At 42.2% G+C, this 17087-nt stretch overlaps 1 protein-coding gene across 1 annotated transcript in view; it reads right to left on the bottom strand.

Moving 5' to 3' along the window:
* Positions 1-17087, bottom strand: part of LOC137537853 (mucin-2-like) — a 508651-nt gene that overhangs the window by 163008 nt on the left and 328556 nt on the right. The window contains exons 34-36 of the mRNA XM_068259804.1: positions 14595-14635; positions 13375-13503; positions 2531-2629 (exon numbers count right to left, since the gene is read on the bottom strand). Coding sequence (XP_068115905.1) covers positions 2531-2629; positions 13375-13503; positions 14595-14635 — 269 coding nt within the window. The remainder of the gene's footprint in view (positions 1-2530; positions 2630-13374; positions 13504-14594; positions 14636-17087) is intronic.

Below are 17087 nucleotides of genomic sequence, written 5' to 3'. Positions count from 1 at the left end.
TGATGGGTTGCGGCGCATGGGTTGTTCCTTTGTCCGCGCGTTCGTCTTACCTGGCCTCCGCCTCCCCGATTGGCTGGTGGGTGGGGGCGTGGTGGATAGATAACGCGGCAGATGGGGGTGGGCGTGTGCGGCGGCGGTGTGGTGGGGTGGCCGCGCTCCGCCCGCTAACGCAGCACATAAAATTGAAGCCTTCTGGGTGATGTTTGTGAAGCCACGCCTTCCAAGGGAAGCTAGCAGACGCTAGCAAAACATGTCAAGGCTACATGTGGCCTTGTGTACCTGACTTCTTGGGGCCTTCCCCTCTGCCCCCTCGCATGTCCGTATGCCTGCCTGGCCCTCAACACAGCAGCCGCATACTTTCTAAGTGAGCAACAGCCATAAGGACCAGATGCCAGTACCCTGCAGACTTGCCCTGCATGATGTGGATCCGTTGTCACACTGGTGAGCAATACAACAGCTACTTACATCTCCTCTAATATATGGTGCTTACCCATGTACCGGTAAGCTACTATTCACCAAAATGGATGCCTTGTCAGAGATGTTTGAAATGAAATGCTGTTTGTAACCATCTGCTTATGCAAAATACGGAACTTATGCAGACTTGACTGCTGTTGCTGTTCTGCTGCTGCACTTATACCTTCCACATTACTTTGCATCTGCTTTAGCATGAAATCTCTGTTGCCTTGGCTGCAAATGCTGCTTAATCTTCTTTGCAAAACCGGCTGCATTGCTTGAACTGTTATAATATATATGAGCGTTTCAAGAGGACTGTCTAATCTTTCCACCCCATGCTGCTGCACCCCTCCCAGATTTCCACCTCACAATCGACAACACAACCATTCTCCCTACCTCCCAGGCCCGCTGTCTGGGTGTCACCTTGGACTCTGACCTCTCCTTCATCCCACACATCCAAAACATCACCAGAGCCTGCAATTTCCACCTCCATAATATCTCCAAGATCCGCCCCTTCTTAACCCCGGACACGACCAAACTGCTCATCCATGCCCTCATCATCTCTGGCCTTGATTACTGTAACTCCCTTCTTTCTGGCCTCCATCTGAAACGCACTGCCCCCCTTCAATCAGTGATGAACGCGGCTGCAAGACTCATCCATTCTTCGCACCGCTCTGCATCCACATCTCCCCTTTGTGAATCCCTGCACTGGCTCCCTATCCGTTTCAGGATAAGTTTCAAGATTCTATGCCTGGCGTATAAATCTGTGCACAAAACCTGCCCTACCTACATCTCAGAGCTTGTTCACAGGTATACACCAGGTCGCCCCCTCCGTTCCTCCAACGACCTTCGCCTCACCACCCCACGCATTTCACACTCCCATGCCCGCCTGCAGGATTTCTCAAGAGCTGCCCCCACCCTCTGGAATGCCCTTCCACCACCCATCAGACTTGCTCCCTCTTTCAACACATTCAAGCAAGCCCTCAAAACCCACCTCTTTATGATGGCCTACCCACCTCCTACCACACAGTAACTCTCTAAGGAATATTTAACAGCCCCACCTAGTGTTTCCACCCCACCCTTTAGATTGTAAGCCTCTGGCAGGGTCCTCCACTCCCTAGTGTAATCTACAGGATCATGTGCTCCTGTCCTATGACAGCCTTTACTTGTATTACTGGGCCTACCTAACCAGCCCATATTGCATGATCATGTATTTTGTACAATTTGCATGTATAACTTTGTTTTATGTTGTATAACCCTATGTCTGTCATCCTTGTATCATTGTATATATTTATTGTACAGCGCTGCGTAATATGTTGGCGCTTTATAAATACAATAAATAATAATAATAATAATAATAATCATTGACTGATACACCTTTCCTGTGGAAATTATTTACCTGAATAACAGAACTGCAAGCTTGCTATCTGAGATCTTACCTTGCTGGAATTTCAGCGATTCATCATATATGCAACATATTGAGCTGCAGTAGGGTCTAACTCAAATTCATTTGGATACATCAGGCAGTTGGGAACAGTGATATTGCATTTTGAGATCTTGCACTTGCTGTATGTGTATATGGTGGGAATGCAGGTGGGATGTGGGTGGGGGGCATTGGGATTGGTCTTAAAGGTTTAGGAGTCTTTTAATGTCTTGAAATTTTTATAAATAAAGGTTATATAAATATTTTTACTAAATTTACTGTTGATTTGCATTATTGGTGTGTACCCTCCTCCATTTTTTGTCTAACCTTCCTACATTGTTTGTCTTCTGAAGCTTATTCTCTTAAGTATCTGTCACTGTATTTTGTTTTTTTCTGCAGTTGAAAAGTTCATTAGCCTGCTGAATGATGCAATGTTATAAAAAAAAAAACCAAAACTATATCACTGAAAATAAAAAATGAGACCATTTTCTTTGCTACTAATGTTCTATTAATTATCTGTACTACACATACAATTCATTATATATTTTTTTTTTCGCTTCAGTGTCATTTTACCATAGGATCCATGGAAATGTCTATACCATACACTGTACTCAACAGCAACTTATAAAAAAAAAGCAGTTCTCCGATACATACCGGCAAAGTTTTAATTGATCCATCGGGCAAAATGAACACACATGCATTCTGACTGCATCTTCCACAGCACTTTTCTGAAATTGGTGTGTATACTTCACCCTGGAGAATAAGAAAAATAAATATTACAGAAAAAATAGAGTAAAGAAGGTAGACAAAAAGTTATGTTTTTTACACCCTAAAAAAGAAAAAAAAAACGTATTTGTCATATAGGTAAGAGGCTTGTGAAATGTTCATGTTTATGTCACAGGAGTAGGGGCAGCTCTATCCATTCAATGCATTGCTGGTTCACACTGAGCTACAGAACATTGATCATTGTTTGTGTAAAAAAACCAAAGTAACCAGAGTGTTCCTCACAGAACCATACACTGGCCTGATTTGCCGCCGTTTAGACAGCAGATTCGATTACTGGGATCGAATCTGCTGCCAATCGTTCGCGCTACACGCCGAATTTCGATCCATTTCGTCCGATCCCGTCGATCGTTCCGTGCGGAAAATTACCGTCGATCGCCCGCTAGTAGGGAGCGCGTCGCTAGCGGCGTTCGATTGCCCAACGACCGACGCAATAGAGCGGCAATACATTACCTGCTCCGCCGGCGCGACTACCCCCGGTCACCGCTGCTCCGTGTCCGCGCTGGTCTCCGGCATGCTTCAGTTCCTCCTGCCCGGCAGGAAGTTTAAACAGTAGAGGGCGCTCTACTGTTTAAACTTCCTGCCGGGCAGGAAGAAGCAAAGCATGCCGGACCTGGAGACCAGAGCGCAGACAGAGCAGCGGTGACCGGGAGGACTCGCGCCGGCGGAGCAGGTAATGTATGCGGGGGGCGGGGGGAGCGGCAGCACCACCACCACAACAACAGATTGTGAACGGTTTCAGGCTGAAATCGGTTCACAATCTGTTTGCAGTAAAGGTAGTCATACGATCCCTCTCTGATCAGATTCGATCCGAGAGGGATCTATCTGTTGGTCGAATCTGATGGCAAATCGACCAGTGTATGGCTACCTTAAGAAGTGTTGACTCATTCTCTTCTCACATCAGCTTAGAAGTTTGGAGACTTCCTGTTTCCTGTCAAAGTTTCACAAATATGAAATGTTTTGATTCATGCCCATTTTATCAGTGTTGTAGCCAATCAAGGCAGCATCTGCAGAGAATCTAGAATGCGTACAGCAGCAACCACTCCTCCTCAGTGCCTATGTGGCTAAGCGGAGGCTCAGGGCATTGTTCGCCTTCTCACTCCGCTCACTCTGTACCGCTATGTTGTTTTCCACTCTGTTAGCTCATAATAAGTGCTAGCCTAAAGGCTAGAGAGGTGTCTGCGCAGGCTTGGCCCCAACCTTTCATCCAATGGATCAAGTTCCATTACCCGCTGGGCAGCAGTATGTGTCTACGAGGCTTAAGTCTATAGCAGCACCTTCTTCTAATACAACACTATAAACTTTCTTCTTTTAAAACTCACTGTCCTTTTGTGCCAGGAAATGTTACTGGTGAGGTCTATCATACTGTATGGTCCAGCTCCCTCTGTCTCTGGTTTCCAGCTATTCTACTATGTCCTGTTGATACACTTCTGTTCTATGAAGTCACAAATATTTCTGCCACTTGGGAGGAAGAGACAGCAGACCATTCACTTTTCTAATGTAGGTAGTCAGGAAATGAATGTTCTCAGCAGCCTTTGAACTCGGTTTTCCTACTATTGACAGTCCAATCATGGCTTTACAATATACTGTTTACTGTGGCTAGCTTTTCAAAAAATACAGAAAGACACTTCCTGTTTTAGGCAGTTAACGGACCTGAGGAAGATGTCATTAGTCCACTAAATGAATTGTCACATGTCTTTTTCAATAAAGTCTAATTTGACTTCATCAATCAACCTAAGTCATTTCCTGGTGATACATATTATACTTATACTCTAGTTTATTGTTTTTAATTATGTTATTGCCATTTGGGTGCTGGCTCCAAACTGTTTATTAGTTATACTTTCAGTTTATAGTAGTTTTGACCTCTTCTGAAATGGTGTAACTCTTATTACTGTTCTACTAACAGCAAACTAATACGCAAACACTTTTGTAAAGACTCCTACACAATTACAAGGACTGTCGCCTGAGAGCTACAGGGACTTAATCTCTCACATACAGTATAGCATAGTGTTAAAATATGGCTTTTTCCACACGTGCATTTACGTTTTTGTATTGCGTTTTTTGGTGCTTTTGCGTTTTGTTGAATTAAATGTTTGCAAGCATATCACTCTGGTGCACAGTGCTTTCTTCTCTGCCTACCTAAGGAAATCTGCATGCTGGAAGCACATTGCGGCTGAGCAATCCAGGTCACACTGCCCACAGCCAACTTGGAGTGCCAGCCCACCCTCTTCTCTCCCTGGTTTAGAGTTTTATTTGATCCGTCTCTCTAAGCTGGTTTACTGAAAGTTTACTGAATTGGGTATGGGTGCACTAGGACTCTGAACAGACATTTGACATTTTAATACACCTCTAGATGTGATCAGTCTAACCTACATGAATGAAATACTCACTGCAAAAATAAAAATTTGGAGCTGGTCTGCCATCCAAGTAATGAATGGTTTCCATTATTGCATGGAAGCATAATTAAAGGAAGTGCTAGGAGCATTTTATTTATTCACTCAGTTCTCTCTCTATCTCTCCCTGCTTCAAAATCATCCTTTATTCCTCACACAGCTCACAAATATACTGTACTTAACTGTGTCACAGCATGGAGGAGACATGAGGAGGAGGAAGCTGATCTGAGGAGGTAACAGGTAACTAGATGAGCTGTAATATTAATGTAATGTAACTAGCAGGGAGATAGGGAGATGTGTATACACTATTTCTGTCTGTCTGACTGACTAACTGACTGGCTTACTTGTGATCATACACTCCAGAGGCTGCATCTACTTCATAGGCTGCTATGAGAGGGAGAGACTGTTTACAAAGGCATTATCAGGAACATTATCAGTCAGAGAAAAGAAGACAAGGAACACACATTGCTGGAATCTTTAACCCCTTACCACCATCTGAATAGATTCGTTCAGCAAGGTGATTATTAAACTATACACTGAGGAGTTGATAGCAATCCGCCTGTGCAGGAACATGGTGATTCGTTCAGCAAGGTGATTATTAAACTATACACTGAGGAGTTGATAGCAATCTGCCTGTGCAGGAACATGGTCTAGCCCTTTAAGAGCCCAACGCTTTTGTTTCTAAAACTGACAGAGGATTTTGCAGCAGAGAGGCAGAGCTATGTGAGGAAGAAAAGTGTTCCTAGTACTTGTGGCAATGTGTGCCCTAACATACAGCATTAAAAAAAACACTTTAATTGATAGTATTCCTTTAACCACTCGAGGACCACAGTCTTTCTACCCCTTAAGAACCAGAGCCTTTTTTCCATTCAGACCACTGCAGCTTTCATGGTTTATTGCTCGGTCATACAACCTACCATCTAAATGAATTTTACCTCCTTTTCTTGTCACTCATACAGCTTTCTTTTTGGTGCTATTTGATTGCTGCTGTGATTTTTAGTTTTTATTATATTAATCAAAAAAGACATGAATTTTGTAAAAAAAAAAAAATGATTTTTTTAACTTTCTGTGCTGACATTTTTCAAATAAAGTAAAATTTCTGTATACATTTTTGTCCAAATATATTGTGCTACATGTCTTTGATAAAAAAAAAATCCAATAAGTGTACAGTTATTGGTTTGGGTAAAAGTTATAGCGTTTACAAACTATGGTGCCAAAAGTGAATTTTCCCATCTCTGACTTTTCTGATCACCTGTCATGTTTCATGAGGTGCTAAAATTCCAGGATAGTATAAATACCCCCCAAATGACCCCATTTTGGAAAGAAGACATCCCAAAGTATTCACTGAGAGGCATGGTGAGTTCATAGAAGATTTTATTTTTTATCACAAGTTAGCGGAAAATGACACTTTGAAACAAAAATAAAACAAAAAAAAAATTTCCATTTCTGCTAACTTGTGACAAAAAAAAAAAAAAGAAATCTGCCAAAGACTCACCATGTCCCTCTCTGAATACCTTGGGGTGTCTACTTTCTAAAATGGGGTCATTTGTGGGGTGTGTTTACTGTCCTGGCATTTTGGGGGGTGCTAAATTGTAAGCACCCCTGTAAAGCCTAAAGGTACTCATAGGACGTTGGGCCCCTTAGCACAACTAGGCTGCAAAAAGGGGTCACACATGTGGTATTGCCAAACTCAGGAGAAGTAGTATAATGTGTTTTGGGGTGTATTTTTACACATACCCATGCTGGGTGGGAGAAATATCTCTGTAAATGAGATTTGTTTGATTTGTTTTACACACAATTGTCCATTTACAGAGATATTTCTCCCACCCAGCATGGGCATGTGTAAAAATACACCCCAAAACACATTATACTACTTCTCTTGAGTACGGCGATACCACATGTGTAACACTTTTTTGTAGCCTAGGTGCGCTAAGGGGCCCAACGTCCTATGAGTACCTTTAGGATTTCACAGGTCATTTTGAGGCATTTGGTTTCTAGACTACTCCTCACGCTTTAGGGCCCCTAAAATGCCAGGGCAGCATAGGAACCCCACAAATGACCCCATTTTAAAAAGAAGACACCCCAAGGTATTCTGTTAGGAGCATGGTGAGTTCATAGAAGATTTTATTTTTTGTCACAAGTTAGCGGAAATAGATTTTTACAGTTTTTTTTCACAAAGTGTCATTTTCCGCTAACTTGTGACAAAAAAATAAAATCCTCTATGAGCTCACCATACTCCTAACGGAATACCTTGGGGTGTCTTCTTTTTAAAATAGGGTCATTTGTGGGGTTCCTATACTGTCCTGGCATTTTAGGGGCTCTAAAGCGTGAGGAGTAGTCTAGAAACCAAATGCTTCAAAATGACCTGTGAAATCCTAAAGGTACTCATTGGACTTTGGGCCCCTTAGCGCACCTAGGCTGCAAAAAAAGTGTCACATATGTGGTATCGCCATACTCCGGAGAAGTAGAATGAGGTGTTTTGTGGTGTATTTTTACATATACCCATGCTGGGTGGGAGAAATATCTCTGTAAATTACAATTTTTTGATTTGTTTTTTACACACAATTGTCCATTTACAGAGATATTTCTCCCACCCAGCATGGGTATGTGTAAAAATACACCCCAAAACACATTATACTACTTCTCCTGAGTATGGCGATACCACATGTGTGACACTTTTTTACAGCCTAGGTGCGCTAAGGGGCCCAAAGTCCAATGAGTACCTTTACGATTTCACAGGTCATTTTGAAGCATTTGGTTTCTAGACTACTCCTCATGCTTTAGGGCCCCTAAAATGCCAGGGCAGTATTGGAACCCCACAAGTGACCCCATTTTAGAAAGAAGACACCCCAAGGTCATCCATTAGGAGTATGGTGAGTTCATAGAAGATTTTATTTTTTGTCACAAGTTAGCGGAAATTGATTTTTATTGTTTTTTTCCACTAACTTTTGACAAAAAATAAAATCTTCTATGAACTCACCATACAACGGAATACCTTGGGGTGTCTTCTTTCTAAAATGGGGTCACTTGTGGGGTTCCTATACTGCCCTCGTATTTTAGGGGCCCTAAAGCGTGAGGAGTAGTCTAGAAACCAAATGCTTCAAACTGACCTGTGAATAGGACGTTGGGCCTCTTAGCGCACCTAGGCTGCAAAAAAGTGTTACACATGTGGTATCGCCGTACTCAGAAGAAGTAGTATAATGTGTTTTGAGGTGTATTTTTACACATACCCATGCTGGGTGGGAGAAATATCTCTGTAAATGGACAATTGTGTGTAAAAAAAATCAAAAAATTGTCATTTACAGAGATATTTCTCCCACCCAGCATGGATATGTGTAAAAATACACCCCAAAACATATTATACTACTTCTCCTGAGTTTGGCAATACCACATGTGTGACACTTTTTTGCAGCTTAGGTGCGCTAAGGGGCCCAACGTCCTATTCACAGGTCATTTTGAGGCATTTGGTTTCTAGACTACTAATGGTTTAGGGCCCCTAAAATGCCAGGGCAGTATAGGAATCCCACAAGTGACCCCATTTTAGAAAGAAGACACCCTAAGGTATTCTGTTAGGAGTATGGTGAGTTCATAGAAGATTTTATTTTTTGTCACAAGTTAGCGGAAATTAATTTTTTTTTTTTTTTTTACAAAGTGTCAATTTACACTAACTTGTGACAAAAAATAAAATATTCTATGAACTCATCATACACCTAACGGAATACCTTGGGGTGTCTTCTTTCTAAAATGGGGCAGATTAGGGCCTGATCTGATGGATAGGAGTGCTAGGGGGGTGACAGGAGGTGATTGATGGGTGTCTCAAGGTGTGATTAGAGGGGGGGAATATATGCAAGCAATGCACTGGCGAGTTGATCAGAGGGGGTATGGTGGGCTGAGGGTGTGGGCGAGTGATTGGTTGCCCGCAAGGGGCAGATTAGGGTCTGATCTGATGGGTAGCAGTGACAGGTGGTGACAGGGGGTGACGGGGTGATTGATAGGTGATCAGTAGATGATTACATGGGAGAATATATGCAAGCAATGCACTGGCGAGTTGATCAGAGGGGGTCTGGGGAGCTATCTGAGGGTGTGGGCGGGTGATTGGGTGCCCGCAAGGGGCAGATTGGGGTCTGATCTGATGGGTAGCAGTGGCAGGTGGTGACAGGGGGTGATTGATGGGTGATAAGTGGGTGATTAGAGGGAAGAACAGATGTAAACAATGCACTTTGGTGGTGATATGACGGTGGGTCTGCGGGCGATCTGATGGTGTGGGGGTGATCAGATGCCCGCAAGAGGCAGGTTAGGGTCTGATCAGATGGGTGGCAGTGAAAGGTGGTGACGGGATGATTGATTGGTGATTGACAGGTGATTGACAGGGGAGAATAGATGTATACAGTACACAGGGGGGGGGATCTGGGGGGGTCTGGGGTGGATCTGAGGGTAGGGGGGGGGTGATCAGGAGCCCCCAGAGGGCAGTTAAGGACCTAATCTATAAAATAGCGCAGACAGATATTTACAGGAAGTGATTGATGGGTAATTAGGGGGTGATTAGAGGGAACGAACAGATGTAAACAATGCACCTTGGTGGTGATATGACGGTGGGTCTGCGGGCGATCTGATGGTGTGGGAGTGATCAGATGCCCGCAAGAGGCAGGTTAGGGTCTGATCAGATGGGTGGCAGTGAAAGGTGGTGACGGGATGATTGATTGGTGATTGACAGGTGATTGACAGGGGAGAATAGATGTATACAGTACACAGGGGGGGGATCTGGGGGGGGTCTGGGGTGGATCTGAGGGTAGGGGGGGGGTGATCAGGAGCCCCCAGAGGGCAGTTAAGGACCTAATCTATAAAATAGCGCAGACAGATATTTACAGGAAGTGATTGATGGGTAATTAGGGGGTGATTAGAGGGAAGAACAGATGTAAACAATGCACTTTGGTGGTGATATGACGGTGGGTCTGCGGGCGATCTGATGGTGTGGGGGTGATCAGATGCCCGCAAGAGGCAGGTTAGGGTCTGATCAGATGGGTGGCAGTGACAGGTGGTGACGGGATGATTGATGGGTGATTGATAGGTGAGAGTAGATGTATACAGTACACGGGGGGGGGGGGGGGGCAGAGGGCAGTTAGGGACCTAATCTATAAAATAGTGCTGACAAATATTGACAGGGAGTGATTGATGGGTAATTAGGGGGTGATTAGAGGGAGGAACAGATGTATACAATGCACTTTGGTGGTGATATGATGGTGGATCTGTGGGAAATCTGAGGGTGTGGGCGGGTGTTTGGGTGCCCGCAGGGGCAGTTTAGGGTCTGATCTGATGGGTGGCAGTGACAGGTGGTGACAGGGGGTGATTGACAGGTGACCATTGGGTGATTATAGGGGAGGATATATGTATACAGTACATGGGGGGGGGGGGGTGGCTGGGGAGGATCTAAGGGGTGGGGGGGTGATCAGGAGCCCCCAGGTAGCAGATTAGGACCTGATTAAAAAATTGCGTTGACAGATAGTGACAGGGAGTGATTGATGGGTGATTAGGGGGGTGATTGGGTGCAAACAGGGGTCTGGGGGGTGTTCAGGGGGGGTCTGAGGGGTGCTGTGGGCGATCAGGGGGCGGGGGGGGGGGGGCAGATCAGTGTGTTTGGGTGCAGACATGGAGGGCTGCAGCCTGCCCTGGTGGTCCCTCGATCACTGGGACCACCAGGGCAGGAGGCAGCCTATGTAGTACACTTTGTATACATTATCGAGCGGTTAACATCCCGCCGACACTTACGAACGGCCGGATGATGTCGCTGGTGGGCGGAGCCTGTTGCCAGGGGCAATGCGCGTCACCAGTGACGCGATCGATGCCCCGACACGCCCAAAGGAGCCGCCGCCAAATGGCGTATTGCGGTCCTTTCGGCGTCCACTTTGCCGCCGCCCATCGGCTGTGGGAGGTCGGCAAGTGGTTTAGCATGCCTGGAAAAAATAGCTGGCTGCAGAGACTATACTAGAAAAATGATTCTAGCAACCTTCAGTTATAAAATGAGTTTGAATACCAATGAGATTATTTTTTTCATTTATCAAAAGCTACATATTGGAGCTACATATTGCACAATGATAGTCAATGAGTTGATGCAAATCTTATGATAAAAGTATGCAAATTTAGGCAGTATAGAAATGGATCAATCCAATTGCCTAAGTGTATGCATACATTTACATAAAATTAGCATATTATTTATAAAAACTTAGAATTATTAACATCTCATTGACCATGCCTGATTTTAAGGTTGAGTAAATAAGAGTGGCCACTAATGATCCAACCTTTTCCATCCAATCTTACCATTTCTATGTAATATAAGGGACTGCCTATAGTATCTATTCAATATATTCACTCAGTTTACCCTTCTACTACATAGATTTGGTAAGATTGGATGAAAAAGATTGGATCATTAGTGGCCACCCTAAAGGTGGCCACACCCAATACAATAAAATGATCTAATTTTACGGCAATTCGATAAAAACGATCGGATCTCCCGAAAAGATCAAAAGCTTTTTTTTCATTCGACTGAAAAATCCGATCAGATTTCCCTTTTTCTTCAATTTTTATTGACCCGGAATGCCAGATATTTTTCTTCAATCTTTCTGAAGATTGTATGGTGTGTGTTAGATTGCCAGTTTATTAATATACACACCCTAGCAATTTTCCAATCATTTTTATTATAATTGGGGAAAGATTGAACATACGTGTGTGGTACATTGGTCATGTGTTTGAAATGTTACAATCAGTCAGAAAAATTGATTGCAATTCTTCAATTGAACAGATATTTAAAAAATTGTATGGGGTGTGGCCACCTTAAGACAGGCTTGGTCAAGGCTGTCAAGGACTGATCTATATCCAGGTGTCTTGCTAGATCTTGTGATTTTTTTTTTTTTAGTATATTGCTTGAATCTTCTGAGAAAACAGGATTTTATTACAAATGTAAAGCCTTATAGTGAATGTCTCTAGAACGTACTTTAACCTATTTTAGTTCCTGGACGTAGAAACTACGTCCAGAAACCATATGCGCTCCTGCGGCCGATCGCGCGCGTGGACGCGCGCTCCCGGCCCCCGGTTCGTTAGCCAGGCAATCAGTGAATCGGGCTATGGTGCCCGATCACTGATTCCTCTCCCCTGCTGAAAAAGCGACAGCTTCTCTTGGAAGCTTAGCTTTTTCTGGCTGTTGCCTCCCCCATGCGTCTCTCTAAGCGTATGTTACGCTTAGAGTGACGTCATGTAAACAAACTCATGGCCGCCATCTTGTGGCTAAAAAGTAAAACTACAACTAAAAGTAAAAAAATAAAACTCAAGACACATTTACATTATAAAACTATTGTTTACATCCCACCCTCCCAAAAATACCCAAATAAAATGTTTAAGATAAAAAAAAAAAAACATTACAATAAAAAGAAAAAAAACATGTAAATATTTACCTAAGGGTCTCAATTTTTTAAATATCAATGTAAAGATGAAATATTTCTATATTTTTTTTTATTTTAAACTTGCAAATAGTGATAGATGCAAAACGGAAAAAAATGCACCTTTATTTCCAAATAAAATATTGTCGCCATACATTGTGATAGGGACATAATTTTAACGGTGTAAAAACCGGGACATATGGGCAAATACACTACGTGAGTTTTAATTATGGAGGCATGTATTATTTTAAAACTATAATGGCTGAAAACGGAGAAATAATGAATTTTTCCATTTTTTTCTTATTCTTCCTGTTAAAAATGCATTTACAGTAAAGTGGCTCTTAGCAAAATGTACCCCCCAAAGAAAGCCTAATTGGTGGCGGAAAAAACAAGATATAGATCAGTTCATTGTGATAAGTAGTGATAAAGTTATAGGCTAATCAATGGGAGGTGAACATTGCTCAAGTGAAAACGACGGAACGCGAATGGGTTAAAGCAAAAAAGATGTCACACTTCCCAATACAGACTGCCACTAGGCACTATGGGCTTGATTCACAAAGCCGTGATAACACTTATCAAGGTCGCGCGCTATAACACGCATAACTTTTTTTGCATGCGCAAACGCGAATTTTCGCACAAAAAAGGCTGCGATTTCGTGTGCAAACTTGCGTTTGCACACGAAAAATGTTACACACATTATAGCGCAACCATGATAAGAGTTATCATGGCTTTGTGTAACAAGCCCTATGTGACCAGATCTAGATGACACTGCTCCAAATAACTGTAATTTAAATGAGTGTTTTACTTTAAACTTGCTTCAGATTATGTTTCTTTTTAGACTTCTTTTCAAATAACAGTGTTTAGAGGTGGTAGTATTATTGTCTCTACTTACCACATCACATGTAGTATTGCAGACAATTGGTTGGCATATCACTTGGTATAGCTGTGTGGAGCTGTCAATCATATCTGAGCATTTGCATTCCTCACAGCTTCCTGGAGGAGCAGGAACTGGAGAGCCAGGCTGTAGATCAAAGGCAGAAAAAAAAATACTTAGAAGTGCAAAATGGAAGTCTCCTCATTGGCAATGAATATCAATGGGCCTGGGGCACTATCGGCACTGAATTTGTATGTTCTCCCTGTGTTTGGGTGAGTTTCCGCCGACATTCCATAAACATACAGATAACTTCATTTGCTTCCCCCTAAATTGGCCCTAGACTACGTCTGACATGTAACTATGGTAGGGATTACATTGTAAACTCCTCTTATTAAAGAGACTCCGTAACAAAAATTGCATCCTGTTTTTTATCATCCTACAAATTACAAAAGCTATTCTAATGTGTTCTGGCTTACTGCAGCACTTTATACTATCACTGTCTCTGTAATAAATCAATGTATCTTTCCCCTGTCAGACTTGTCGGCCTGTGTCTGGAAGGCTGCCAAGTTCTTCAGTGTTGTGGTTCTGCTATGAACTCCCCCTCCTTCCAGGCCCCTCTCTGCACACTGCCTGTGTGCTATTTAGATTAGAGCAGCTTCTCTCTTCTCTCTTATGTTTTACAAGCTGGATAAATCATCCTCTGAGCTGGCTGGGCTTTCACATACTGAGGAATTACAAACAAGGGCAAAGCTGTTTGCAGGAAGAAAAGAGCAGCCTGAAACTTCAGTGCATGAGAGATGCAGGGGGGAAGAAACACACAAATGATCTCTTGAGATTCAAAAGGATGGCTGTATACAGCCTGCTTGTGTATGGATGTATTTTCTATGTGTGGACATACTGTACATCAACCTACTTCCTGTTTTGGTGGCCATTTTGTTTGTTTACAAACAAACTTTTTAAAACTGTTTTTAACCACTTTTAATGCGTCGAGGAGTGGCGAAATTGTGATAGAGGGTAATAGGAGATGTCCCCTAACGCACTGGTATGTTTGCTTTTGAGCGATTTTAACAATACAGATTCTCTTTAGTAAAGCCCTGCAGCAGATATTGATACTATACAAATACTAAAAAATAATTATTTTCCCTACTTTTACTTCTTTACATTAAATATAATTTTAGTGAGGACTATGAATATTATTTATTTATATTTGATAAGAGACACCTTGTCTAAAGTCTTACCGGGTATTCTGCATTATCCTTAGCACACACTGGCTTTGGCACTGCAGATAAATAAAATATAAGTGTTGTAAGTAACTTGTGAGCATAACATTTCCAGCTCTTATCTTTAAGGCAAATACAGTTATTTGTTTCGATGAGTCTAAAGTTATCATATCTGTATTTGTATTGTAACTTGCATTTTTTTTTTAAATCTTTAAGAACCCATGAAAAAAGACCATGCCTATTTAACCACTTGAGGACCTAGGGCTTTCTACCCCTTAAGGACCGGCCACTTTTTTTCCATTCAGACCACTGCAGCTTTCACGGTTTATTGCTCGCTCATACAACCTACCACCTAAATGAATTTTGGCTCCTTTTCTTGTCACTAATAAAGCTTTCTTTTAGTGCTATTTGATTGCTCCTGCGATTTTTACTTTTTATTATATTCAGCAAAAAAGACATGAATTTTGGCAAAAAAATGATTTTTTTAACTTTCTGTGCTGACAGTTTTCAAATAAAGTAAAATTTCTGTATACATGCAGCGCGAAAAATGTGGACAAACATGTTTTTGATAAAAAAAAACTCATTCAGTGTATATTTATTGGTTTGGGTAAAAGTTATAGCGTTTACAAACTATGGTGCAAAAAGTGAATTTTCCCATTTTCAAGCATCTCTGACTTTTCTGACCACCTGTCATGTTTCATGAGGGGCTAGAATTCCAGGATAGTATAAATACCCCCCAAATGACCCCATTTTGGAAAGAAGACATCCCAAAGTATTCACTGAGAGGCATAGTGAGTTCATAGAAGATATTATTTTTTGTCACAAGTAAGCGGAAAATGACACTTTGTGAAAAAAAAAAAAAAAAGTTTCCATTTCTTCTAACTTGCGACAAAAAAAAATGAAATCTGCCACGGACTCACCATGCCCCTCTCTGAATACCTTGAAGTGTCTACTTTCCAAAATGGGGTCATTTGTGGGGTGTGTTTACTGTCCTGACATTTTGGGGGGTGCTAAATTGTAAGCACCCCTGTAAAGCCTAAAGGTGCTCATTGGACTTTGGACCCCTTAGTGCAGTTAGGCTGCAAAAAAGTGCCACACATGTGGTATTGCCGTACTCAGGAGAAGTAGTATAATGTGTTTTGGGGTGTATTTTTACACATACCCATGCTGGGTGGGAGAAATATCTCTGTAAATGACAATTTGTTAATTTTTTTTACACACAATTGTCCATTTACAGAGATCTTTCTCCCACTCAGCATGGGTATGTGTAAAAATACACCACAAAACACATTATACTACTTCTCCTGAGTACGGCGATACCACATGTGTGGCACTTTTTTGCACCCTAACTGCGCTAAAGGGCCCAAAGTCCAATGAGTACCTTTAGAATTTCACAGGTCATTTTGAGAAATTTCGTTTCAAGACTACTCCTCACGGTTTAGGGCCCCTAAAATGCCAGGGCAGTATAGGAACCCCACAAATGACCCCATTTTAGAAAGAAGACACCCCAAGGTATTCCGTTAGGAGTATGGTGAGTTCATAGAAGATTTTATTTTTTGTCAAAAGTTAGCGGAAAATGACACTTTGTGAAAAAACACAATTAAAATCAATTTCCGCTAACTTTTGACAAAAAAATAAAATCTTCTATGAACTCACCATACTCCTAACGGAATACCTTGGGGTGTCTTCTTTCTAAAATGGGGTCATTTGTGGGGTTCCTATACTGCCCTGGCATTTTAGGGGCCCTAAACCGTGAGGAGTAGTCTTGAAACAAAATTTCTCAAAATGACCTGTGAAATTCTAAAGGTACTCATTGGACTTTGGGCCCTTTAGCGCAGTTAGGGTGCAAAAAAGTGCCACACATGTGGTATCGCCATACTCGGGAGAAGTAGTACAATGTGTTTTGGGGCGTATTTTTACACATACCCATGCTGGGTGGGAGAAATACCTCTGTAAATGGACAATTGTGTGTAAAAAAATCAAAAGATTGTCATTTACAGAGGTATTTCTCCCACCCAGCATGGGTATGTGTAAAAATACACCCCAAAACACATTATACTACTTCTCCCGAGTACGGCGATACCACGTGTGTGGCACTTTTTTGCACCCTAACTGCACTAAGGGGCCCAAAGTCCAATGAGTACCTTTAGGATTTCACAGGTCATTTTTGTTTCAAGACTACTCCTCACGGTTTAGGGCCCCTAAAATGCCAGGGCAGTATAGGAACCCCACTAATGACCCCATTTTAGAAAGAAGACACCCCAAGGTATTCCGTTAGGAGTATGGTGAGTTCATAGAAGTTTTTATTTTTTTGTCACAAGTTAGCGGAAATTGATTTTAATAGTTTTTTTTCACAAAGTGTCATTTTCCGCTAACTTGTGACAAAAAATAAAATCTTCTATGAACTCACCATACTCCGTACGGAATACCTTTGGGTGTCTTCTTTCTAGAATGGGGTCATTTGTGGGGTTCCTATACTGCCCTGGCATTTTAGGGGCCCTAAACCGTGAG

Source organism: Hyperolius riggenbachi, chromosome 11 (genome assembly GCF_040937935.1).
Source record: "Hyperolius riggenbachi isolate aHypRig1 chromosome 11, aHypRig1.pri, whole genome shotgun sequence".
Taxonomy (NCBI): Eukaryota; Metazoa; Chordata; class Amphibia; order Anura; family Hyperoliidae; genus Hyperolius; species Hyperolius riggenbachi.
This window is presented reverse-complemented; position numbering and strand designations above follow the sequence as displayed.